A 23,051-nucleotide genomic window follows, 5' to 3' on the forward strand; every position below is an offset into this window, starting at 1 on the left:
ATTATATGGTTGTGCAGGTTTCAGAGGATTCTGCAAACCTATAAAGGTCTTGAGGAGATCTTCTCCATGGATCACAAATCAAACGATTGTTATGATTGTTACAGGAGTAAAGAGAGCTTTACTACGACCACTACCCAGTCCAACCTGGTTTTCTGAGTTGGTGCCCAACGACCCTCCTGAATGAACGAGTGGGTGGGCCCTGACATCAATGTGGTGGGAGCACTACCAATTCCACCCGGCGATGAATTCTCCATCTCAGAAAGCTCCCACCTGTTTGGTAAGTCAACTTGGCAGGACACCAGCTCACAGAAAGACTGGAGTGTACAGCCACATAGTGGTGCTTTGAGCTAAGTGCTAACATTAGTATGCTAACATTCTCACAGTGACAACATGCTGATGTTTCAGCCTGGTGTCACAGAAACACACAGCTACGTCCTTTTAGCAAGCAGCGCAAAAACAATACCGATGAGCACGCAAATACGATGCATCTGTGTGACTGTGTGTGTGAGAAAGACTACTTATGGTGGGCTGCTGGTGAGGTGGATGGGCCAAACAACACAACACAAGACTTTCAACCCAAAGAGCCCAACGTGTTGATATAGAGTGATGTGTTCATGGCATTTCCCCCTAAACTAATTTAGTTGTTTTGTGGCAGGTACAATGTTGAACATGTTCTCTATCTTAGTTTAGTTTATTCTTGCAGGTATTTGCTTGTAAACCAAGGTAGTGAACAAATTGAAATTGTGACCTGCTGCTTCTAGATGAAGAGTCTGGGGCCAACAAAAATATATTGGCACAAAGCTGTCTTGTTCCCGATTAATTTATTCTACATGGACATGACACCAGTTCCACCACAAATGATCTTCCTCAGGTAAAGACAAAGATGTGAGCACTCCACACATACATAGGTGAGCTATGATGACATGTCACACATCAACTGTGAATTGGCTAATTACAGTAATAAGATACACAAAAGAACAATATACCCAAACTGTATATATGTGATCACAAAAGGGAAAGGAAGAAGAAAACTAACACAGTAACATACACACACACAGTAACACGTGTTGTAGATTATAAATAGTGTGGTGTGAGGCTGCTCTGTAAATTTATTGTCACAACAACCAATCAACTCCCTGCTATTATAGGCTGACTGCAAAAGACACACCTCTAACCTGTCTCAGTGAGTTGTACCACCATAACACCACGTGCTGCACTTGAGAGTGAGTGAAAACTAATTAGCAAGCAAGAATAAAAGTGAAAAAGAAAGCAAAGAAATTATTGAAATGTCCATCTGCTGTCACTTTAAATGGTTGTACTACAAATGAGACAACTGAAAAAAATATTGTCACACTTTTATATAAAACAGTTTTTCTGAAACTCTAAAAATATAAAAATGAAATCACATGTCAAAAACCAACGGAGCATATCAACTGTAAGCAATGATATCTTAGATTTGAAAGAAAAATACATCCATGCATGCAGAAAATAATTACCCAACATATGCAAAAAATGTATGGATGCACATGTCTTCTTATAGTTGCATGAACCAGCTCACATCCATCTCACCATACAGTGGCGGTCATCTGGTACCATTATCCAGACTTGGAAATTACTTCACACATTAGCCAGCTACTTGTAGATGAAAAGAAATGTAACCGTGTGGTTAATGAATAGCCGGTGGCAACCTTTGCTCCCCTTGGGATTTCTCAAGCAAACGCCAAGGAGTTCGGTACTTGAGCTGCTGTTCTCACATCTTTAAAGGAAGGTTTCCCAATAAAAGAAATAAATGGATGATGTTAGTTAGATGCGAAGGAAGGACCGAACTACGAAACACAGCTGGACTGTTGGAATAAGAGAGTACAGTCTCTGAATAGTTTGTGTGTTTGGTAGCACGGAGATTGCCATGGTCCAGACCAAGTCTTCAAGAGGTCAGCATTACATACTTTACAGCCGTTGCATTAGTGTTGGTGTGTCAGTTTTCTTTAATGACCGATTATAAAACTCCTGCTTTAAAAAAGAATATTTTGTTGTGCATAACGCAACACTTGTTCTCCAAATCAGTAGTCATAATACAGCATGCTAACTATCCTTATATCGGTTTAAAAAGTGCCAACTGGTTTGAAGTGGAGGTTACATGTCATTCTAAAAGACACAGTGTGCTTTGTGAAAGCGAGTTGTTAATCATTTATGGGTTTATAATATCTGTTGTAAGGCTTACCGACTACCGCTGAGCCAGTGCCTATTCTAACAAGCTTCTGCAGGTAAGCAATTACAATAAAACTGTCTCGTGGAGTTTATGATATAGGTTTTTATTATGAAGGGTATCATATTGCAGACTGTAAAGCCCCTGAGAAAACTACATGACCTCTGGGTGTAAAAATAAAAGTAACTTGACTTTACTCAAAATTGATTTAATTTGTAGCTATTTGACTGTGTCTGACACTTGAGCTTCATCATTGTTATTCAAGGGACCAAATTATCCGAACAATGGGCGAGTCACTACTTGTAATGTGGAAGGGGTCTTTGGTAGTGATGATCCCACATACCATTATCACCAGGCTCTGCACCCCACAGTTCTATGAAGTTTTTTAGCATCTTTCAGCTCATTGTTTTGATTTTCTGGTCACTCTTATCACTCTTATTTAGATCTGTCCCAGATGCAACCGGCAGCGGTTTTCAGCATAAAAGCTTTGATAACCCACTGTAAAGTACCTGCCCTGCACCAAACGGCAGACAAAGTTAGAAACGAGCTGGTAATAGTGGAGTATTTAGCAGTTAGTACCGGATATTTTGAAGACCACAAAACTGCGAAAAGATAGTGAATATTTGACTTACTCACATCAATTTCACTTAGTGTTAAATGGTATTCTTGACTAGGTAGGTAGTTTCTATCTTAAGTCAAGGTCCATTTGCAAGATTTTCAAAAGCTATTTATGACAACGGAGCTATCTCCATTTACTAAAAACGAGGCGCAGCTAGAATCTGAGAAAAATATAAGTAAATGGACCTTGGGTTAAAGATTTTGTACATGCGTTTTCTAAACACTTTTTTAATCCCTCTCCTACATCTCTTAGATATCCTGGCGGATCAGGTCAGTCCTCTCCTGCAGGATCCCGACATCTTACCCTTCACCGGCTATCCCAGCATGCAGTATCAGTCCATGGAGCCTAACATGTCTTCCACACCATACTACTCCAGTCAGAACTACTACCCTCAGTACCATGGAGACGAATGGTTCTCACACACAGGGATATATGAACTGAGGAAAGAACCCCTGGAGGTCGGCTATGACGCTGAGATGGAGGAGGTGTCCACTGTGATGCCCGCTGTGTGCAAGAGGACCCGGCACATGTCGCAGGCTGGAAGGGTCAAAGGGGAGGAACTGTGTGTGGTGTGTGGAGACAAGGCCTCTGGATACCACTATAACGCTCTCACCTGTGAGGGATGTAAAGGTGAGGCAAGCTGTGCTGTGCTGTAGTGACACAAGTTCGCTGGACTTTAGTTATTGACAAACAAACAGTCATTTTATAAATCCCTTCTGCTCAAGCAGTTTCCCCTGCATTTGCTTGCAAAATGCAAAGTCGGAGTGGCTGGTTTTGAACTGTTTGATGTACATTTAAGGGCACACGCCAAGGCTGCGTTTGTTCACATTTGTCTCATATAGCAACATTATCTTATTTTCTTTTGCTGTTTCCTTTAGAGGCCACAGCCTCCCATTGCAGGGATGATCATATCTACAGACCAAACAGTCGCTGGTTAAGAGTTATTGATACATGAGGACAATTTGTAATTAATGGAGCCTTGGTAATATGGTTTGTGTTTATTAGGCCTAACCGACAGATTGTCAGTAATACGCTTTAGTGCTGCATCTTATTGACTGTTTGTGTGCTGTTGATACAATGAGATTAAGGGCAGTTGAATCACACTTTACAACTATTACTACAACTGCTGCACACTGTGCATAATGTTGTTCATTACATATTTGATTACATGCACAGGAAAGGCAGTGAATCCATGCAATCTTATAGTAAATCAAGGTCAGCTCTGATCTCTTGTGCTGAAGAAAAGATCAAGGCTTATTTGATATTACATTACATTTCATTTAGCTGACGCTTTTATCCAAAGCGACTTACAATAAGTGCATTCAACCATGAGTACAACTCAGAACAACAAGAATCGAGAAAGTACAATTTCTTCAATAAAGTTAAACTACAAAGTGCCATCAGTAAGAGACATTTAAGTGCTACTAAAGTGCTACTACGGCGCTACCTTCCCTATTCAAGGTTTAGTCGAAAGAGATGTGTTTTTAGTTTGCGACAGAAGGTGTAGAGACTTTCTGCTGTCCTGATGTCAATGGGGAGCTCGTTCCACCAATGAGGAGCCAGCACAGCAAACAGTTGTGATTTTGTTGAGTGTTTAGCTCGAAGTGACGGAGCTACAAGCCGATTGGCAGAAGCCGAGCGAAGTGAACGAGCTGGGGTGTACGGTTGGACCATGTCCTGGATGTAGACCGGACCCGATCTGTTCGCAGCCCGGTACGCAAGTACCAATGTTTTGAAGCGGATGCGGGCGGCCACCGGTAACCAGTGAAGGTCACGGAGGAGCGGAGTAGTGTGGGTACATTTCGGGAAGTTGAAGACCAGTCGAGCTGCTGCATTCTGGATGAGCTGTAAAGGTCGAATGACATTAGCAGGTAGATATGAGCAAAGAATATATGAGGAAATATTACAGTAACTATACAACCCTTCTCCATGTCAAAAACATCCACTTGGTGACATTTGGAGTCGTGGACCTTTAGCTGCTCCTCCCCTTGTTTCCCCGTGAATTTGCTGTGATTCCAGCCAAACCACTAGGTGAATGGATATGAGTGTAATTCCACACTATGAGGTTGGACAATGCCAGGAGTGCAGCAGCTCAGAGAATAGGCTCAGGTCTACCCGGTACTGCTGCCAGATTGGGTTCCCTCTCAGCTTTCTGTTGTACAATGCAGGAGCAACCTGAGCTCAGTTAAGCTATTGCATGTCATTCAGCTTAATGTTCCATGTCAGAATTTATAATAACTGTTCCAAAGTTATTCTGTGTGTGTGAGTGTGTGTGTGTGTGTGTGTGTGTGTGTGTGTGTGTGTGTGTGTGTGTGTGTGTGTGTGTGTGTGTGTGCGTGTGTGTGTGTGCGTGTGTGTGTGTGTGTGCGTGTGTGTGTGTGCCTGCATGGAACATTGCCAGCCGGCTTCACAGGATTCTCTTTGTGACATTAATAGAACAGTGTGTAACCTACACATTTCATTTATATCACATTTTCTATAATCCTTCCTGGTTAAATAAACTGAAATCTACATGAAATACATACAGGGCAAAGATGGAAGGAGATCAAATTATTTAAGTATGATTTAAAAATAGATAAACCACAATGATGTTAATGATGTTACTCTTTTATCTTAATTCTGTTATTATACTACTTGTTTTTTTACTTATTACTGTGAGCAATGCTGCTGTAATCCTGTAATTTCCCCACTGAGGGACTAATAAAGGATTATCTTATCTTATCTTATCTTATCTTATGAAAAGAAAATCCTAAAAATCCTGGTTTCAAAACAGTTCACAAGTTATTTACTAAATGTTCTGAAAGCAGCTATAGTTAAGTCAATATTTTCATATGAACAATGACTCAAATGATATTTTAGAGTTGTTTAATCCAAACAAGATCGAGAGCCATCGTTTGTCCGTTCTGGGCTACTGTAGAAACTTGGCGATGCAACATGGTTGACTCTGTGAAGAGGACTTACTCACTATGTAGCTATGAAGGGCTTATTTGAAGCTAACAGAAACACCATATTCTTAGGTACAGGTGATAATACACTAATGAAAACATAATTATGAAAATTATATTCAATTCCTGCCAATAAATACCCCTAAATCCTACACACTGCTGCTATATCAACATCACGAGCACTCGAATAGGCTTTTCAAAGAGTTGTATTACAATATATATTTAGAATTGTTTGATCATTATTCCTGATAACATTTTTAAGAAGTAATTTACTGTTGCTGTTGGTTGAGATGTAGGTAATTTGAATTGCATCATGTCTATAAAATAAATGCAAATAGCTAGCAACTAAAACTGGCATTAAATGTATTGAGAAACATGAAATAAAAGTATAATCTGAAATATAATATGCATTGGAGCAGAGGTATGAATTAGTCTGACATGGAAGTAATTAAGTACATTGGGAATTAACTTAAAGAGTACTAAAATGAATGTACTTTAGTGTGGCCCAACAGAAAATACTGTAAGTCCATAATGTACAAAATAGCTTGGCTTTGTATCGGCATCTTCTGTACCTGGATCACAATAATAACTTGTTTTGTCAATCAGGTTTCTTCAGAAGAAGCATAACCAAGAACGCTGTGTACAAATGCAAGAGTGGCGGAAACTGTGAAATGGACATGTACATGCGCAGGAAATGCCAGGAGTGCCGGCTAAGAAAGTGCAAGGAGATGGGCATGCTGGCTGAATGTAAGTATCACTGGTCGTTGAGGGACTCTGGTTCCTCTTGACGCTGACAGGATGCAAAAACTATTAATGGGATGGGACATTTAAGAATTGTAGACACATTTCTGTTTACTATCAACCATCAATTCAGACTGATTTGCACCGTCCACATGCACACAGTGTACTGTCTATTTAGTCGAGTCAAGACAGGCTGCCAAAGGCTGCTGTGGTGAGCCCTCATTTCCCATTCTGACCTAGCCTGTTGAATTTAACTGGAGGATTGGGTGTAACATATCACACAATAGACAAGTCCAGCCTGTGTTACTGTTACAGGAATAGAAGCAGTTAAACAGACACCTTAAGATCGATTTAGCAAAATAACACCTACAAAGTGGCTGTTGTCTTTAAAAGCAATTTGCAATGGAAAACGTCTTTCTATTTGGGAATTTAGTCTTATATATTTACACAAGCTGAACATACTTTAACGTGAAGACGGAACTTATGTAAACATGTACTTTGAGAGTCTTGATGATTAATTATTGGGTCTATTATGAGCTGTCGGTCGAAAAAACAGCCGGAGGATGGCTGCTCATAAATAGTGCAGGCAAGTTGTGATGAATATTTCAGGGTGGCAGGCATTCATGACTCTACCTGTTGAAGCAATAAGAGCTCGACAAATTAGACTTTTATTGGTTAAAGCTGGAAAAGACAGATATTAATTTACTGGAAAAACTGATTTTGTACTCACTCACTTTCCCTTTATGTCTTGAGAGAAATTAGTTTCTGGAAAAAAAAAAAATCAACACATTAATTATTAGATTATAAAACAGAAGTTAGACCAGTAGAATTGAATGAAACAAGACAATACATAAATAAAAGGAATAGAAACATGCAACAACGTCAATGTAGCAGTGACTTATGACTCACTGACATGTATGGATTTCGTAACATTGGATATAAAATATGATGTTAAAATTAAAGTTAAGCTTCTCGCTTCATTATGTAGTATTGGTACTAATGCCACAGTGGCCTCAGGATAGATGAAAATGAACATTTACCAATGCTGTTGAATAAAGAGCTGTGAGGTATTTAACACACATAGTGAAGCCTTCATCACCGCTGGCAGGCCTGCTGACAGAGATCCAGTGTAAGTCTAAAAGACTTCGGAAGAACACCAAGGCCTCCCCGAGACAGTCGACCGGAGACGAAACGGAGGGGGCAGACAACACAGACCACAAGCAGGTCTCCTCAACCACCAAACTGTCAAGGGTAATCACAACCTCAGCCGTGTCGTGGACATGTTTTTCTTAAAGATTCTGTGAGTCTGTCACATGAACTGAAAAATCAAATTTCACTCACCAGTTAATGATGTGTTCGGTTTTCTCTTTAGGAAAAAGTCGAAATGACCAAAGAGCAGCGGGCTCTCATGAAAGCCATCGTAGATGCTTACAACAGACATCAAATTCCTCAAGACGTGGCCAAAAAACTGGTATATCCTCAATATCACTTTCAACCTTACATTTCTTTAATGACTTTTTAACCATGGACATTTAAAGATATGATGGATGAGTTCCTGGAGGTGGTATCAGAGAGTGCAGCTCAAATACACAAAGCCAGTACAGAAAGAAGCCACACTTGGACAATTTGAAGTTCACATGCTACTCTGATGCTGCTATACCTTAAACATGTAGTTTACTGCTGGTGGGTTTATGCAGCTTGGTGTGTCTTCTCTCTGTTGATCTGATATTGTTCAGTGCTGTTTACTCTTGTTTTGTCTCTCCAGCTGCAAGAACAGTACAGCGCAGAGGAAAACTTTCTCCTATTGACAGAAATGGCAACAAGTCAAGTTCAAGTTTTGGTGGAATTTACAAAGAATATTCCAGGTATTGTTCCCTAATTTGCAGGTATTATCGAATATAGACTTGCTTAACACATACTATGGATGATAACATACCACGCTGATAACATGAGTCTTTGCTGGATGTAATGAGTGTGTTGTTGCCCTTGGCAGGCTTTCTCTCTCTGGATCGTGAGGATCAGATCGCTCTGCTGAAGGGTTCGACTGTAGAGGCCATGTTTCTACGCTCAGCTCAGGTTTTCAGCAGAAAGATGCCCAACGGACACACAGTAGTTTTGGAAGAGAGGATACGCAAGAGTGGTGAGTCAACTGAAGTGGTCAAAATTCAAATAGTGCCCCTAGCATCCTTGAGGTTTCAAAAGAAAGGCTTTCTACACTTTTCAGAATAATCTTAGTAATTTCAAAGTTTGAAACCATAATATCTTCGCTCCTAATTTATAACCTTCAAGACTTTGTAGTGCTTCGCTCTGCACATGCAGCATCATGACATTAGTAGTTCCACCTGCAGCCAAGAAGCCAGATCTCGTCAGATCAACCTTTAATAATTGATCTGCCTGATCTCTCTGCTGTGGCTAGGACATGTGTGATGACCTGTTGATCTCTGGCTGGGTGTAGGTTACACATGCACACACACCCTCAGTGGGTACAGTTTCACTGTGAGGGCGAGGGAACCCAGCTCCTCAGTGGCACTGGGTTACTTTTATTAAAACACACACATATATGTCTGTTTTTGCAGCCTCTGTTTACACATGACTCCCATATAAAATAGTTTACCAGCTTGGTGGGTTTATGTATGCAAGGTGTCATTATGTCAACCAGGTTGGACAGTTAGACAGAGAGTGATGGCAGCAGTGTGTGTGTGTGTGTGTGTGTGTGTGTGTGTGTGTGTGTGCGTGTGTGTGTATGTGTGCGTGTGTGTATGTGTGTGTGAGAGAGTCACTGGGTCCCTCAGTGCAGCTCTGGTGTGAATGGTGGGGATAAGAGACATTCACACTGAAGGCCAGTCTGGGGGAATAAGGGAGCAAAGCTGTCTGAAGAGACCATTGTTCCTTATCAAAACATCAAGAGTGCCATTGTCCACTTCTCTCTCTGTGAGCCCCACCAGCATTTCTGAATACTTGATGATGTGCCTGAACAGACAGACACCCTCTGCCAGAATAAAGAGCATCGGAAGTAAGAATTGTTTGCAAGAGCAAACATTTAAAATGATCTACAGAGCAGTTTGTATTAATCATCTGTATTTATTATTGAATCATTACGTAAAGAAGAAAGCGGAGTAGTTTATATTTTATATATGATATAGGTCTATATTTTGGCCATTTTCTTGGCCATTTTGCACCTATGAATTTACATGACATGAGGAGAGACAGAGGGGGGAAGACAAGCAGCAAATTGCCCCGGCTGCTGCAGTAAGGATTCAACTTGGGTACATTGAGGCCACTCTAACAGGTGATTTGTCCCACTTTAGAGATGAATGAGGCGGATTCCACTTCTAATGTATTATAGCTACTGTATTTTAATTTGTTCAAGTGTATGACCAGGAATTATAGTGTATGACCAGGAATTATATAATCAAAGCTGAGTTAGGACCCGATGCAATCAAAGTAGTCTTGTGGAATAATGTACATTACAACACTGATCCAACCCCTCATTTTACAGTTAGGATTTTACAATTGAAATTACTTTTATTTCTAAAAAATTCACTCCTTTTTTTCTTTTTATCTTAGTAAGTCGTATAAATTGGCATAGCACTCAGGTTTAAAAATACAGTACAGTATATTCATAAACACTCTGTTCTTTATCCTCTTACATGTCTTCCTCCTCCTCTCTTCTTTCTGTTTGAATGATTTGTGTACCAGAACTGTGTTCTGTCTTCAAGACTCATAACAGAATACTTATTTTACTTGGAAAATGACTTTCCTTTTATCCAAGCTTGTTTATTTTCCTTGAGGTCAAATAATAGTATAATACTACAGAATGTCCTGGCTCAAAGGGCACTGTTATTTAAGACAACTCCTTCTACTCTTTCTCTTGCTTTTTCTTCTGTAATTTATGGCACATATATTTTATCAGATAAAACTACACGTGTTCTTAGCATTGATTTGATTGCGTTGACTGGTCTCTGTCCTGCTCTGCCCTTGACACAACATTTGCGCCATCATTCACCACATTAGTTCATCGCATAGCAATATACCGACTAACATCACATGCATACAGATATGGATCACTTCATATTATGAAACGTACAATTTGAGAAATGTATATAGAAAGTTCATGGTGAATAACAACAAAAGTTGCCCCTGAATTTTACAACTTTACTCTCGCTTTCTTATGTTGTAACCACTTATCTTTGAGCCAGACTAAACAATTGTTAATGTAGTACTGTTTATGTACTGAAGTAATTACAGCTCATTGTGCTGATCCAAAGTCTGTGTTTGACTAACTCATCATAGCATTTTGAAAGGTAGCTTGATTGTGTCCATTCACCAGACATTTCTTTCTGCAGGTATACCGGATGAATTCATGACACCCATGTTCAACTTCTACAAAAGCATCGGTGAACTCCACATGGTGCAGGAGGAACAGGCTATACTCACTGCCATAACCATCTTGATGCCAGGTGAGCCAGCATCAATGGCTTTCAATGATCCAGAAATATTTTTGTAATAACACTATGTAAGGTATTTCTATTTTTTTGTATTCTAAAATGCTAAAGTGTCATCCTCTCCAGATCGGCCTTACGTCAAGGATCATCAGGCTGTCGAGAGGCTTCAGGAGACCATGCTGAACGTGCTGAGGAAGCTGTGTGTCCTGCAGCACCCACAGGAGCAGCAATACTTTGCTCGTCTCCTGGGCCGTCTGACGGAGCTGAGAACACTCAGCCACTACCATGCAGAGATGCTCACTTCCTGGAAAATGAACGACCATAAATTTACGCCGCTGCTCTGTGAAATATGGGACGTGCAGTGACACACCAGGAAAGGCGGAGGAAGCAGTAGCATCGGGATGAAAACATGAACATTTCAACTTCAAAGTCATGGTGCAAATGACGTGAGGAGCTGGAATTGAATCCCTGCGCCACCTGTTGATGGCATTTGTTATGATTCAGTGAATTGTTTGGCGTATTGCTTGTCCCAACATCTTCATGTCTATTTACTGTGTGATGCAACCAGCTCATCATTGTCCCACTGTTGAGATGTTATGTCAGGGTTTTCAGTACAAACACTGAAATGTATGGACAGCAAAGATGGTGCTCATAAGAAATGTAAAGTTAAAATAAGTCTGCCTCAATAAACAAAGTTTACGTTGGAACATTCTTCAGATAATTTGTATGCCTGTTATATTACTATTTAGGAGTTCACATACAGACATAACATATGGTACATCTGAAAATAATATCTTTCTGAAACTTTATCACAATAAATTTAAAAAAACAATTAAATAAATATTAGAATAAGAATGTCTAATGGTTTCCTTGATGAAATGTTGTCTTTCACTATATGACCTGAAGAGAATGACTTCTTATGCGTTGTTTATGCCCACATTTAACTTTTTTTTAACACTAACATTTATTTTCAGTGGAGTATCAGAACAAATACCATAACTGTGTTTTTGCATATTTTAGACATTTTTTTATATAATTAAAGAATATCCAACACAGACTTCTATCTATATTTTGTTCATGCTATACTGCTATTATTGCTGTGTATGTTATAATTGTGATAGTTGTAGGAGCAATGATGATTTAGCAGAAGCTTTTACAGTTGGAGCAAAAACCCCACCACCTGGAGTACGAGTGAGGATCCATTGTGTCAGAACTGTGTTCGAGGAATGAAGACGTCATCAGTTAGATCAACTTAGAGTTCAGACAACATTAATTTAACTGACAGTGAATGTCAACAAGATGTCCTATTAGCATTGGACTTAGAAGAAACAAGACCTTTTAGGTGTATGAATTTATTTAGTTAACTGAAATGCATATTAAACATCATAAGAGATATATATATATATATATATATATATATATATATATATCTACAATATAGAAGTTCTATTACAGGACTATAACCACTCACATGATCATGATGTCTCTCTAAATCACGTTTACAGGAAGTAGATTTCGATAAACTATACATCATTTACAATATATTCCTTGCCATGCAATATATTTACATATAAAAACATGCTTTTTAAAACATAAAAAAAATAATAATCTTAAAGGTAAATATATTTATGAACCAACCCCCAATTGCAACCCCAATGACCCCAAACAAGTTTTTGTACAAACACAGATTTTTATCTGTGTGATTTCTTACAGCTAATTGAACTTAAAGGTTAAAAAAGAGTCATGGTGCTCATGCTGGTTTGTGTCCATAACTGTATCATAGCACCATCTGGTGGAGTAATCTGGCAATACACGTTATACCTAGTTAAACTATTTACTGAGAATAAAATGAACGAAAAAGCAAAGAAACAAAACATTAAATGTAGTTACACTATAGTGACCATAGTATATTTTTGTCTGCACCATCAACATAGACATAATCTACAGATTTTCTACAAAAATATCAGATTGTGTTATGCAGGGTTAAGACATTTAGAGGGGAGTTCTGTCCTGAGTGGTGGGAGGTGTTAGTGTTTCTGCTTCAAGATAAACCAGGAAGCCAGAAAAGGTAGTGTACCTCCCCTGGTTGCTGTAGACAGCATAGCGCTCATCCTGCTGACTGTACAGCCACACACTGTCACCCCGGCGGAGAGACAGCAGCAAGCTCTGACTTTGCATTTCCCTTCTCTTCGATGTGTCCTCATCAAACACCATCGCCTGCACCTCGCCCTTCCCGGTCATCAGCTTCACAGAAACCGCCTTACGAGGATGTTTCCCCACAGTGAAGGCGAAGAAGTAGGCGCCTGGAAAATGGCAGGTGAACACACCTGAGGTTTTGTTGAAATGGCCCCCGATGTTGACGTATTCCACATCAAAGGTCAAAGGTGGCTTGTCTGGCTGCTTGTTGCTCTGACCCATGAGTGTGGATGTCCGTGCCATAGAGAACGCAGACTGTGGCTGCTCTGAAGTCTGACCTCTGGCCAAGGGGACAGACTGAGGGGGACAGTTTGGGTAGGACACTCCCGATGGGGACAGGTGGTTGCTGACGTAGCCGGTTGGGGAAATGTCCGGAAAGACAAGGTATCCAGAGAAGGTGATGTAAGGGCCGGCATTGCTGTACAAAGCATATTGAGGACTCTGCTGTAAAAGCAGCCACACTGTGTCCATTTCCTTCAAACTGATCATTATGCTTTGGCTTTGAACTTTCCTCCCTTTCTTGCGGTAGTCGTCATATGCTATAGCCTGCACCTCCTCTCCATTCTTCGCAAGTATCACAGAAAGCATTTTCTTTGGAAACTTACCCACGGAGAAAGAGAAGTAGTAAGCCCCTGGAACGCGGCAGCGGAAGTGGCCGGTGTCTGGATTGAAATCCCCACCAATGTTGACCATGAGCCTGTTGAAGGTCACGGCCTTCTGCTTGCCTCCCACGACACTGTCGGTGCGTGTGGCAGAGAAAGCAGAGCGGAGACCTGTTGTCACTGGAGGGGCATGAAGAGGTGAAGCTGGTCCAGAGCAGGCGACTATAATAAATACACACACCAGGTAGCACGGTGTGCTCCACTGAGCTAAAAAAAAAAAAAGAAGAAAGAAAGAAAATCAAAGAAATTACATTTACAAATGACAAACATAAGTCCCTCGAAGTATTAGAGTTAAATATTTCAGATGTTTTTTATGTTTTTGCTGTACACAATTAAAGTACATTCTTTACCCAGGGCTCACAAGATAAATATGAGAGGATATATGGTAATTTAAAAAGATATCACTGGACAAGTATACTTTTTAATTAGTGTAGAGTACATTTCTTTTATATTTGAGACTTGTGTCTCAAACTAAGCATCACTCCTAATACATCTGTATAAAATACTCCTAATACATCTGTATAAAATACTCCAAGTTGATAAGAAAGTCTTGTTAAGCCCTGTCGAGATAGATCACTCAAATCAGACCCTGTGGGAGCAGAGCAGCCTCTGTAATGTGGCTGATATTGTCTGTTCTCTCTGTGCACTGAGAGAAAGGACTACATTAGCTGCTGGTTCATCTGTTCCTCTGTGTGTTGAACAATGGGAAACTTTGGAGGATTGTTAAGGTCGGGGCAGGGCAGGGCAGAATTATTACTATTATGTGAAAATGTATATACAAATTGTAGTTTTTAAAAAGATTTTGGGGACTTTGTTTGTTTACATTCCTTAAATTCAGCATTGTTTCAGCTACTTTTACATACATTGATGAGCATGCCATATTCGGATAGAAAGGTATCATCTGTCTTAAACAGAATTACTATTATATTACTAGAATATTGTTAACTCCTGCATGCAATCTGTAATCCCATAAACTCAGATTAGTCTGGGAAATTTCCATGATCACAACAAAATGAGCAAAAACCAGGCACCTGTAAATTGACAGACATGAGTAGTAATTAAAGGGTCATATTGTACACCTGGCTGTTTCCCATGTTGCCTACAATATACTGTACATATTTTACAAAACACTAATGATAGATATTTAGTCCTAAACGGTGGTGGAAAAAAAGCCACTGTCAGTGTCAGGAAATGAGTGAGTTGGCAAAAGAATAGCTCTATAGTCAGAGACTGTCACCTTCAGCTGGCAATCAAATTCTAAAAATAGGATTTTAACATTTTTAAACAATCTACAGTGTATCATAATGTATTCTCATGGAGTTGAATCCACATCTGTGGAGCAATAAAATAAGCTTGAATACAATGAACTAGAGCAGAGAATCAGTACCGGAGACTAATATAATTGACTATACCCTTGTCAAGACAAATAAAAAACAGATCATACATACATTTATTTTTCCCCTTGTGTTTCTACAGACTTCATAATCCAAAAAGTAACTAACAGAAATATCAAACCCACCTGTTGGGCTATGGTGGAGCAGGAATTGCATCCCGGATTTCATTTCTTCGACAGTTTTTAATTATAGTTCCTCTTAGTTTGCTCCACTGCTGATACCCATGCAACAGGCCTGACACCCAAAGGAACAAAGCTGCTGTCCATACAGACAAGTCAGGAGGAGGAGCTCCCAGGCCCCTCCAATCTATAGCTCCTGTTCACCCTGCAGAACAAAAACATTTGAAAATACAGCTGTACCGTATCAGCTTATTGGCCCGTGGAAGTGGAAGGTCTAATTTGTGCTTTGTTATGTCTATGACAGATAGATAGTAGATAGATAGTTTGGCTTTTCAAGAGAAACCTTTGCTTCCAAATCAAGCAAACAAATAAGATAAACAGGTCAGGGGAAATTGTATGTTGAAAATGAATGAAATTGGCAGATAATGCACTGCCATATTAATGTCAGTAGCCACGGCCATTTTAGAGTTCTTCTTCCCAGCTGCTATGCATAAACTGCACTCTGATGCAATGGTATAAACAAAACTCATCAGCTGTAGGATAAGCATTTCAATTCTTCATTAAAATGAGCAATATCGCAGTGTAAAAATACCAAAAAAAAGACACATTTTACTTTGGTGAAAATAAATATTGGTGAAAACAATATTAAAAATCCCAAACAAAAGGACTTTCTAACTCTGCTTTTCAAAATATTGTATCATGTGTGTGTTAAATAGTTGTGACCATTTCTTTAATGTTGTAAAATGTATGGTATGATATTATTGGAATTTGTGTGATGTTGCTTTATTTGGTTCAACCAAAGTCTCACAAAGGTTAAAAAATTCAATTAATATTTAATTAATAAACTTAAAAAAGGGTTTTCGAGGTACTTTACATTACAAGTCTTGATGGCTTTGTAATGTGTCTGTCTGTCATTGATTCCATGTAGCCTATGTCCAGTATGTACAGTTTGTATTTAAAATGAGAAGATGTTGAATATACACACAACTTCAGTATCATAAAATCTTTTACATTTTCTCAACAATATCGTTGTTCCGCATGTTATTAAATACTAATTAATTTCTAAATAATTTAGGTAAAGTTACCACAAGAAGTGGCCACGTAGCATAATCTGATTAATCTGTTGGTAAATGACTATAATCTATATTACATGTTTTTTAAATATATGTACATACACGTAATTGCAGACTCGGTCTCTCAGCTTTTATTCTGTTATTTGAAATGTGGGATTGTTTCGTAAATTGTTTTATGTACAAACAATCCGACATACCATTTCACATTTAAAACAACTTAAAAGATGGTGGAGGAAATTAAACTTTATGAATGAAATTTCTCAGATAAATCACATTAAAAATAGGTGATGATGTATCTTATTGCGTTGTTTTGCCCAATATATATATTCCCAGTCCTTCCAAAATGTAATGCAATATAGGCAATCAAACAGATTTAATGCAGGAAGTACATTAGTTATCAACACCTGACAAAAATAAAATATACATGTTTGTTGATTCTTTATTTTGTGTAGTATTTTTCAGTGGTATTTCTCTCATTTGTGTCTAATGCAGGACCTAAAAGGATCATTTGTCTTTTCATAAACGAGCTTTTCTCCATCGTCATCCACTGTCATGACGTAGAGAACCCGGAAGACGTGAGTTTGCTGTCAATGCCAGTGAGAGAGAGAGAAGGTACTGAGAGCTAAAACCCCCGCATTTAAAACAAGATGGCAGGACTGCCCCGCAGGATCTCTAAGGTAATATGTCACACTTTAAACAGCAGCATGTGTCACTTTTCTGCCATGGCCTAAACTCTCCGTCCACCGTGTGAACTCCCACCGCTCGGTGTCCGCGGTTCGTCCGCTCCGCGGGTCCGTCTGCGAGCCGTAGCGTTCAGCTCGCTAACGTCAGTTTGCTAAAGTAACTTCCGTTTCTTTTCTGTGCCTTGATACACTGAGACACGGCGGGTTAAAAATACATCAACGCTTTGAGAAAATGGCGGATGTATCGCCTGTGTGCCGGGGTTATTGTTTTCTAGACGCATACTTTTCAAGCACAGTCGTGTTCTTGAACTGCTTCCGGTCAGATTGCGGTGATGATGCTAACTAAATGCTTCGCTAATGATGCTAAACCAGCTAACGTTAGTTTATCAGCTTCCGTTGTGTTTACATGGCATAAGGCAGGAATAAGCTAGAGCTAGCCTGGTAGGCTGATTCTCCCAGTGTTGTGCTTTTCATTTGAGCATACAGGATTTTAGCTTGGGGGAGGTTTGCTCCTTGTAGTCTTGTTTTAAGGCAGTTTCGTCATTCATTGAAATTCTCAACTGTGTCTTAAATGTGGTAACCTAACTAAGTTGTATGGATGACACGTTTGCTGCTGTGGTCATGAATCACTTCCAGTGCAGAGTTGTTCCCCCTGATTCTTTGGGCCAACATCAGCATCGTTGGCATCTTTGGCCATCGAACCAAAGAGGCTTTACTCAGCAGACTAAAGATGCTGCTAAATTGGTGAATATTGTTCTTTGGCATCCCCTGCCTTAACCAATATGATTGTAAGTGTTGTCACGGTCGCCTGGGAGCTGTCTCTTCCTTTTGAAGAACAGTTGTCTTGTATTTCCTGCACATCCCAATTCAAGTTTTCACTATTTAGATTGAATTGCTAATCATTTGGCCTGTAAAAAGTAACCCTCCACTCTTTTTCCAAGAGTGTTGGAGAACTGAGGTGCCTTCAGGTAATGTCAAAATGGAGCCAGTGTTTGGTTTGTCTTTTCTGGGCTACTGTAGCAGCATGGCGGACGTTGTGAAGAGGTCCCCGCTCCCTATGTAGATATGAAGGGATCATTCTTAGCTAATGGAAACGCAACCATTTTTTCTTTCAGGTGATGTGTATGAATATTATATTCAATGTTTGCCAAATTAAATTAAATCATATTCACTGGACCTTTTTTTTTTTTAAAGGACTAATTTTTGTAAAAAGTTAGATTTTCACGTTTTATTGTTGTATAAATACTGTGATAGTATCAAAAAGCTCAATCCATGGAGGAATACACCGGAGGCGCTGCCATTGGGCTAAAGCAGGGTTCACCCTGGACAGGTCACCAGTTTATTGCAGGGCAAACACCTTCTTTTTACACACATTTTAGAGCCTCCAATTAACCAAAGCTGCATGTCTTTGGACTGTGGGATGAAGCTGGAGAACCCGGAGGGAACCCACGCTGCCACTAGGAGAACGTTCAAACTCCACACAGCCCGTGATTGGTGATCGAACCCGGGCCCCGATTGGTGTGAGGTGACACTACACCACCGTGTAGCCCCAATACACCCAGCCCCTCTTCAGAAACTGTTTTATTTTGAACGAGCCGTCAGGATTTCCGTACGGTTGTAATATCACAATATATTGACCATTTAACAGTTCTACACATAAACATTCTAATTGTGTGCCAGTTTATTTCTGGTTGGAGTGTATGTGGATGACATCAGGTGACACGGAGTAAACAAATTATGTTGAAATGTGCTCAAATGGAGCCTTTTAGAGAGAGGGTGAATGCAGGTATTTTCAAACAGGCAGTAGCAGACAAATTAAACCTGTCAAGATGTTGTAGTAAAAACCCAAAATACAGTATGAACCCTGAAATTACCACAATGTCTCCTTTAAGTTCCCAGAGACCAGGGTGATGTGTTGAAACAGTTTCCACTGTTTTACCAGCAGCCACGATTCCCCATTTATATAATTTTTCTAAAGAAGACTTCACCACAGTACCCTCGCTGTAATTTAGCAAATGACATTCATGCATTATGTGTATTATTATTATTATTAATATATATATAAACCATATTCTTTAGAATTACAGCTTATGATTTGTAAAGGATTCAATAGGAAATCATTAGGAACATAAATGGTGTTCAAGATAAGTTTGCCCAGGTGGGTGAGAAAGTAGATCCCAGACTAGTGTTGGTGGGAAAAGATGGAAGGGCTGGGAACAGTACTTATCACACGGAGCCCTTGAGCCCTCAGAGCGTGTGACTGGGACTGGGAGCCCCTCTCCCGTCTGTGTTTTCACATGGTTTTGTCTATGGGTTATCTAAAGCATTTCAGGAATCTCACTCTGCTTCATTCAGGAAAAGAACGCCAAAAACAAGTGCTGGCTCTTGGCAAGCTTTATTTAATGCTATTTTTCATCTATAGTTGCCAGGCATAATGTATCTATAACTAAAACCTGCATATCAAATAGGCACAAGAGGATACGTTTGTGTTTTTAGATTGGGAAATGATCAAAGGGCCTCATAGCAGAATATATGTAGTATCAGTACTACAGTTTGGAGTCTGTACATTTGAGAGTTGAGCACCCTGCAGTATATATATATATATATATATATATATATATATATATATATATATATATATATATATATATATAATGACGACGTGCATATTCGCAGCAAGCTTGAATGTAATTTTCTTGTTAATATCAGGTGTGTCCCTCATGCTGCCTCATGCAGAAACCTGCTCCTCTTTCATAGTAAATGCATGTTTCTGGAGGTCACTTGGCTGCCACTATGAATTGGGAGAGGCCTTGCTGCAGTGGCTGATGGGAATACAAGTAATGGTCTCCTGGGGTGCGCAGTCAGTGTCACCTCTAAAAGAGTGTTGCAAAGTGTCTACAGAATCACAGCACTGAGCCAAGACTGCAGTCAAAGCCACCCTCCCCTCTGTGTGGGAGGATAAAAGCCAAGCAGCCCGCCTCCTGCCACATCTCTGTTGTCAGAATAGTAGTGGCTCACAACTTTTCTGCAGCTCTCAGGTGTGGCAAGGGCTTTTATACATCTTTTGAATTAAAAAGTTAATATCAAATATGAATTACTATGGATGAAGATCTTTTTAGATTCAGTGATGTGTAGTTCCCATCAGTGCAGTTAACTGCAATTCTTGATACTGATAATTTATAACTAAGCTTTACACAGTTTCCAACTGTCCGCAGCCACTAAAGGGGATGAGCATGTAATACTTTAACCCCGATTCAATGTGTATTAATGTCATTCCCCTTTAACTCATTGTTTGACTTGTGACAGATGCTCTATGCTACATCTCCTTTTAAGAATCAAACTATTTTGTGCAATTGTGTCTCAGTGCACCTGCACTACCTGAACACTCAGAGCGGTATCCCTCGGCTGAAATATAGAGTTCAAGAATTCCTCTTATGCTGCGTTCACACCAAAAGGTGAACGCAGCATTAGCAGTTAGCGCACACAAGTCTGTCTGAAAGGGGCCTCATCTTGGTGGTGACGGTGCATTTTGCAGTGCAAAGCGAAAGCACTGTGGCACCAACTTGTAATATGGTGCCACTAACCACAATTTCTGTCTTTTTCTGTGCCAGGAAACTCAACGTTTGGTTGCCGAGCCTGTCCCAGGCATCAGTGCCGAGCCAGATGAAAGCAACGCCCGCTACTTCCATGTGGTCATTGCCGGACCTCAGGACTCACCTTTTGAAGGGGGCACATTTAAACTGGAGCTCTTTTTACCAGAAGAATATCCCATGGCAGCTCCTAAAGTACGCTTCATGACCAAAATATATCATCCCAATGTGGACAAGTTGGGGAGAATATGTCTAGATATTTTGAAAGGTAAGTCAATACTCTGTAATGTCACAGTTTATGCTTGGCCAGCTATGTGTGGTTTACATCTCGCTTTAACTTAAAGGGCAAGTTTTCAACTGACAGAAAATGTGGCTTTTCCCTTTCAGGCTTGTTACTGTAGAAAAGCCTTTATGAATTGTGTTTTCTGATGTTTGGCCTGTGAATGAAATGAGGGCTTTGCCGATTTCATCTTGCTCAAAAGATCAAGGGCCTTGTTCGTTACACTTGTGTCCCCTAACTGGAGCATTGTGCCTCTACAACTGCACATCAGCACTGTCTCTTCATTGCTCTTACAGCTTAACACTCTCTTGTCCCTCTTGCTTTTCTTGGTCTCAATTGTATTCTTAATAATCCCTCTGTTTTCATTTTCTCAGATAAATGGTCGCCAGCTCTCCAGATTCGCACAGTGCTGCTCTCAATCCAGGCATTACTAAGTGCACCCAACCCTGATGATCCTCTTGCCAATGACGTTGCAGAGAAGTGGAAGTCCAGTGAAGTTGAGGCCATAGAAATCGGTGAGCGCTATGATCTGGTTTATTACACTTTCCATCCTGGTAGGTGTAATTTACGTGGCTCGTGTTCATTATGTGTTTTTTGTTTTTTTTTACTTCACAGCCAAGTCATGGACCAGGCTTTACGCTGGAAACAAAAATTAAGTGTAGAGCAGCCCAGCAAGTGGAAATCAAGTGTGAACAAAACTCACTATGTTCTGCCAAGACCTTTACCTACTTCATTTGCATTTAAAGGACACAATGTTAAATATACATGCATATATATATATCATAAAATAAACATGAATATATTGTAAAGGAAAAAAACAACTGCTGATAATTGGTGATTTTAAATGCTCACTAGTGACTAAATGACTCCTCTTTGTCCTAACTCACTACTGTTCAAAGGCATGGTTTACTCACCACTCTTATTTGCCCTTTGATGTTGGAAAGCGTTTGCCAACTTGAGCTTTAAAAAGCACGTTAAGGGGGCGAAAAGGGTCCTGCGTTTCACATTTTTGGGGGGTGGGTGGATTTGGGGGGTACTGAAGCCGGGGGATTGGGTGGGGAGGAGAGATTGGTGAGATGTTAATATTGTATACTTTTACCTTTCTTTTAATTTTGTTTTCTTAAAAATAAAAAGCAGCTAACTACTACTAGCCCACTATATGTAGACACTCACCTGGAGGCTGAATAGAGTTTGGTGCTATGTAGATAGCCCAACGGGATGCATACAACTATCGTAGCTCTGCTTCTGTAAGTCACATCTGGCTGTGTTAAATACAAAATAATATGACTAAAAAGCAAACAAAGCCTAAGTCACCTTAACCTTTTCAACTAAGTGTAAGCTGCAGGCTTGTGGAGGATAGGCTGGACATTGCAGACGGTTCCTTCTATTTAGCATGTGTTTTATTACCATATCCAGTCTTTTATATGTAAATCTTTCTTGCAATGTCCGAGTAACTTTTCTGCTGAAAGGTTTGTGTTAAATTTACGGTTTGTAAAGTCATTATTTCTATTAATTTGGGGAGGAAATGCTTTTCTTGCTCTCACAATGCTATGAAATGGTCCATCTGCATACTTTTATGTTCTGTAAATAAATCTGTTGATTAATAAATAGTGTCCTCGGTATAATTCTTTATGGGACACGTATGTGACACATTTTGCCTGATTAGACTTCTTCCTCAGGATTGTGTTGGTGTGTACAGAAGGGGAAAGTTGGGGGTCCAGGTTACACCGTATTCACCTAATTAGTGCATGGATTTTGTAACCACATAATTCCCATCATTGCTCAACATCAACTTGAGGGGTTAATCGGCCATGATAAGTGAAAACACCTGTGTGGATGTGCCGTCTTTCTCAGTACATTTTATGTTTTGTATACATTTAAGAAACGAAAAAGTACCTAAAGTCTAATTGTTGGATTAAAAAATACAATGTTTTCTTATCAATTATTCAAGACTACATGTATGGTTGGTATTATATAATATATAAGTGTGTACTAAACATGAATTACCTCTGGTAATTGTATTTAATCAACTCCCAACTCTTTCCCAGTGAACTACTACTTAATCAGTGTGTGCTCAATGTGCCCAGTATGAAGTCCT

The 23,051-nt window shown here is 39.7% G+C and overlaps 3 protein-coding genes across 4 annotated transcripts; 2 read left to right on the top strand and 1 right to left on the bottom strand.

Moving 5' to 3' along the window:
- Positions 1 to 180: 180 nt before the first annotated feature.
- nr1h4 (nuclear receptor subfamily 1, group H, member 4) lies at positions 181 to 11,321 on the top strand. Of its 2 annotated transcripts, none has more exons than XM_034535489.1 (9): positions 181 to 277; positions 3,078 to 3,455; positions 6,377 to 6,517; positions 7,620 to 7,762; positions 7,884 to 7,982; positions 8,277 to 8,376; positions 8,505 to 8,651; positions 10,858 to 10,971; positions 11,083 to 11,321. In XM_034535489.1, exons 1-9 carry the CDS (start codon positions 181 to 183, stop codon positions 11,319 to 11,321), a joined length of 1,458 nt encoding a protein of 485 aa, XP_034391380.1. The 2 variants fall into 2 exon arrangements, with proteins under 2 accessions (XP_034391380.1, XP_034391381.1); XM_034535490.1 differs by lacking the exon at positions 181 to 277 and adding an exon at positions 1,907 to 1,931.
- A 1,627-nt stretch (positions 11,322 to 12,948) lies between these two features.
- Positions 12,949 to 15,364, bottom strand: si:ch211-219a15.3 (uncharacterized protein LOC563077 homolog). Its single transcript, XM_034535743.1, has 2 exons — positions 15,334 to 15,364; positions 12,949 to 14,021 (listed from the first exon to the last, which is right to left on the bottom strand). The coding sequence occupies exons 1-2, from the start codon at positions 15,362 to 15,364 to the stop codon at positions 12,949 to 12,951; spliced, it is 1,104 nt and encodes a 367-aa protein (XP_034391634.1).
- Positions 15,365 to 16,946: 1,582 nt separating this feature from the next.
- ube2na (ubiquitin-conjugating enzyme E2Na) lies at positions 16,947 to 22,561 on the top strand. Its single transcript, XM_034535551.1, has 4 exons — positions 16,947 to 17,077; positions 20,695 to 20,941; positions 21,328 to 21,468; positions 21,569 to 22,561. Exons 1-4 carry the CDS (start codon positions 17,048 to 17,050, stop codon positions 21,607 to 21,609), a joined length of 459 nt encoding a protein of 152 aa, XP_034391442.1. The 5' UTR covers positions 16,947 to 17,047; the 3' UTR covers positions 21,610 to 22,561.
- Positions 22,562 to 23,051: the final 490 nt, after the last annotated feature.

The sequence above is a fragment of the Cyclopterus lumpus genome, chromosome 6 (assembly GCF_009769545.1).
Source record: "Cyclopterus lumpus isolate fCycLum1 chromosome 6, fCycLum1.pri, whole genome shotgun sequence".
Taxonomy (NCBI): domain Eukaryota; kingdom Metazoa; phylum Chordata; class Actinopteri; order Perciformes; family Cyclopteridae; genus Cyclopterus; species Cyclopterus lumpus.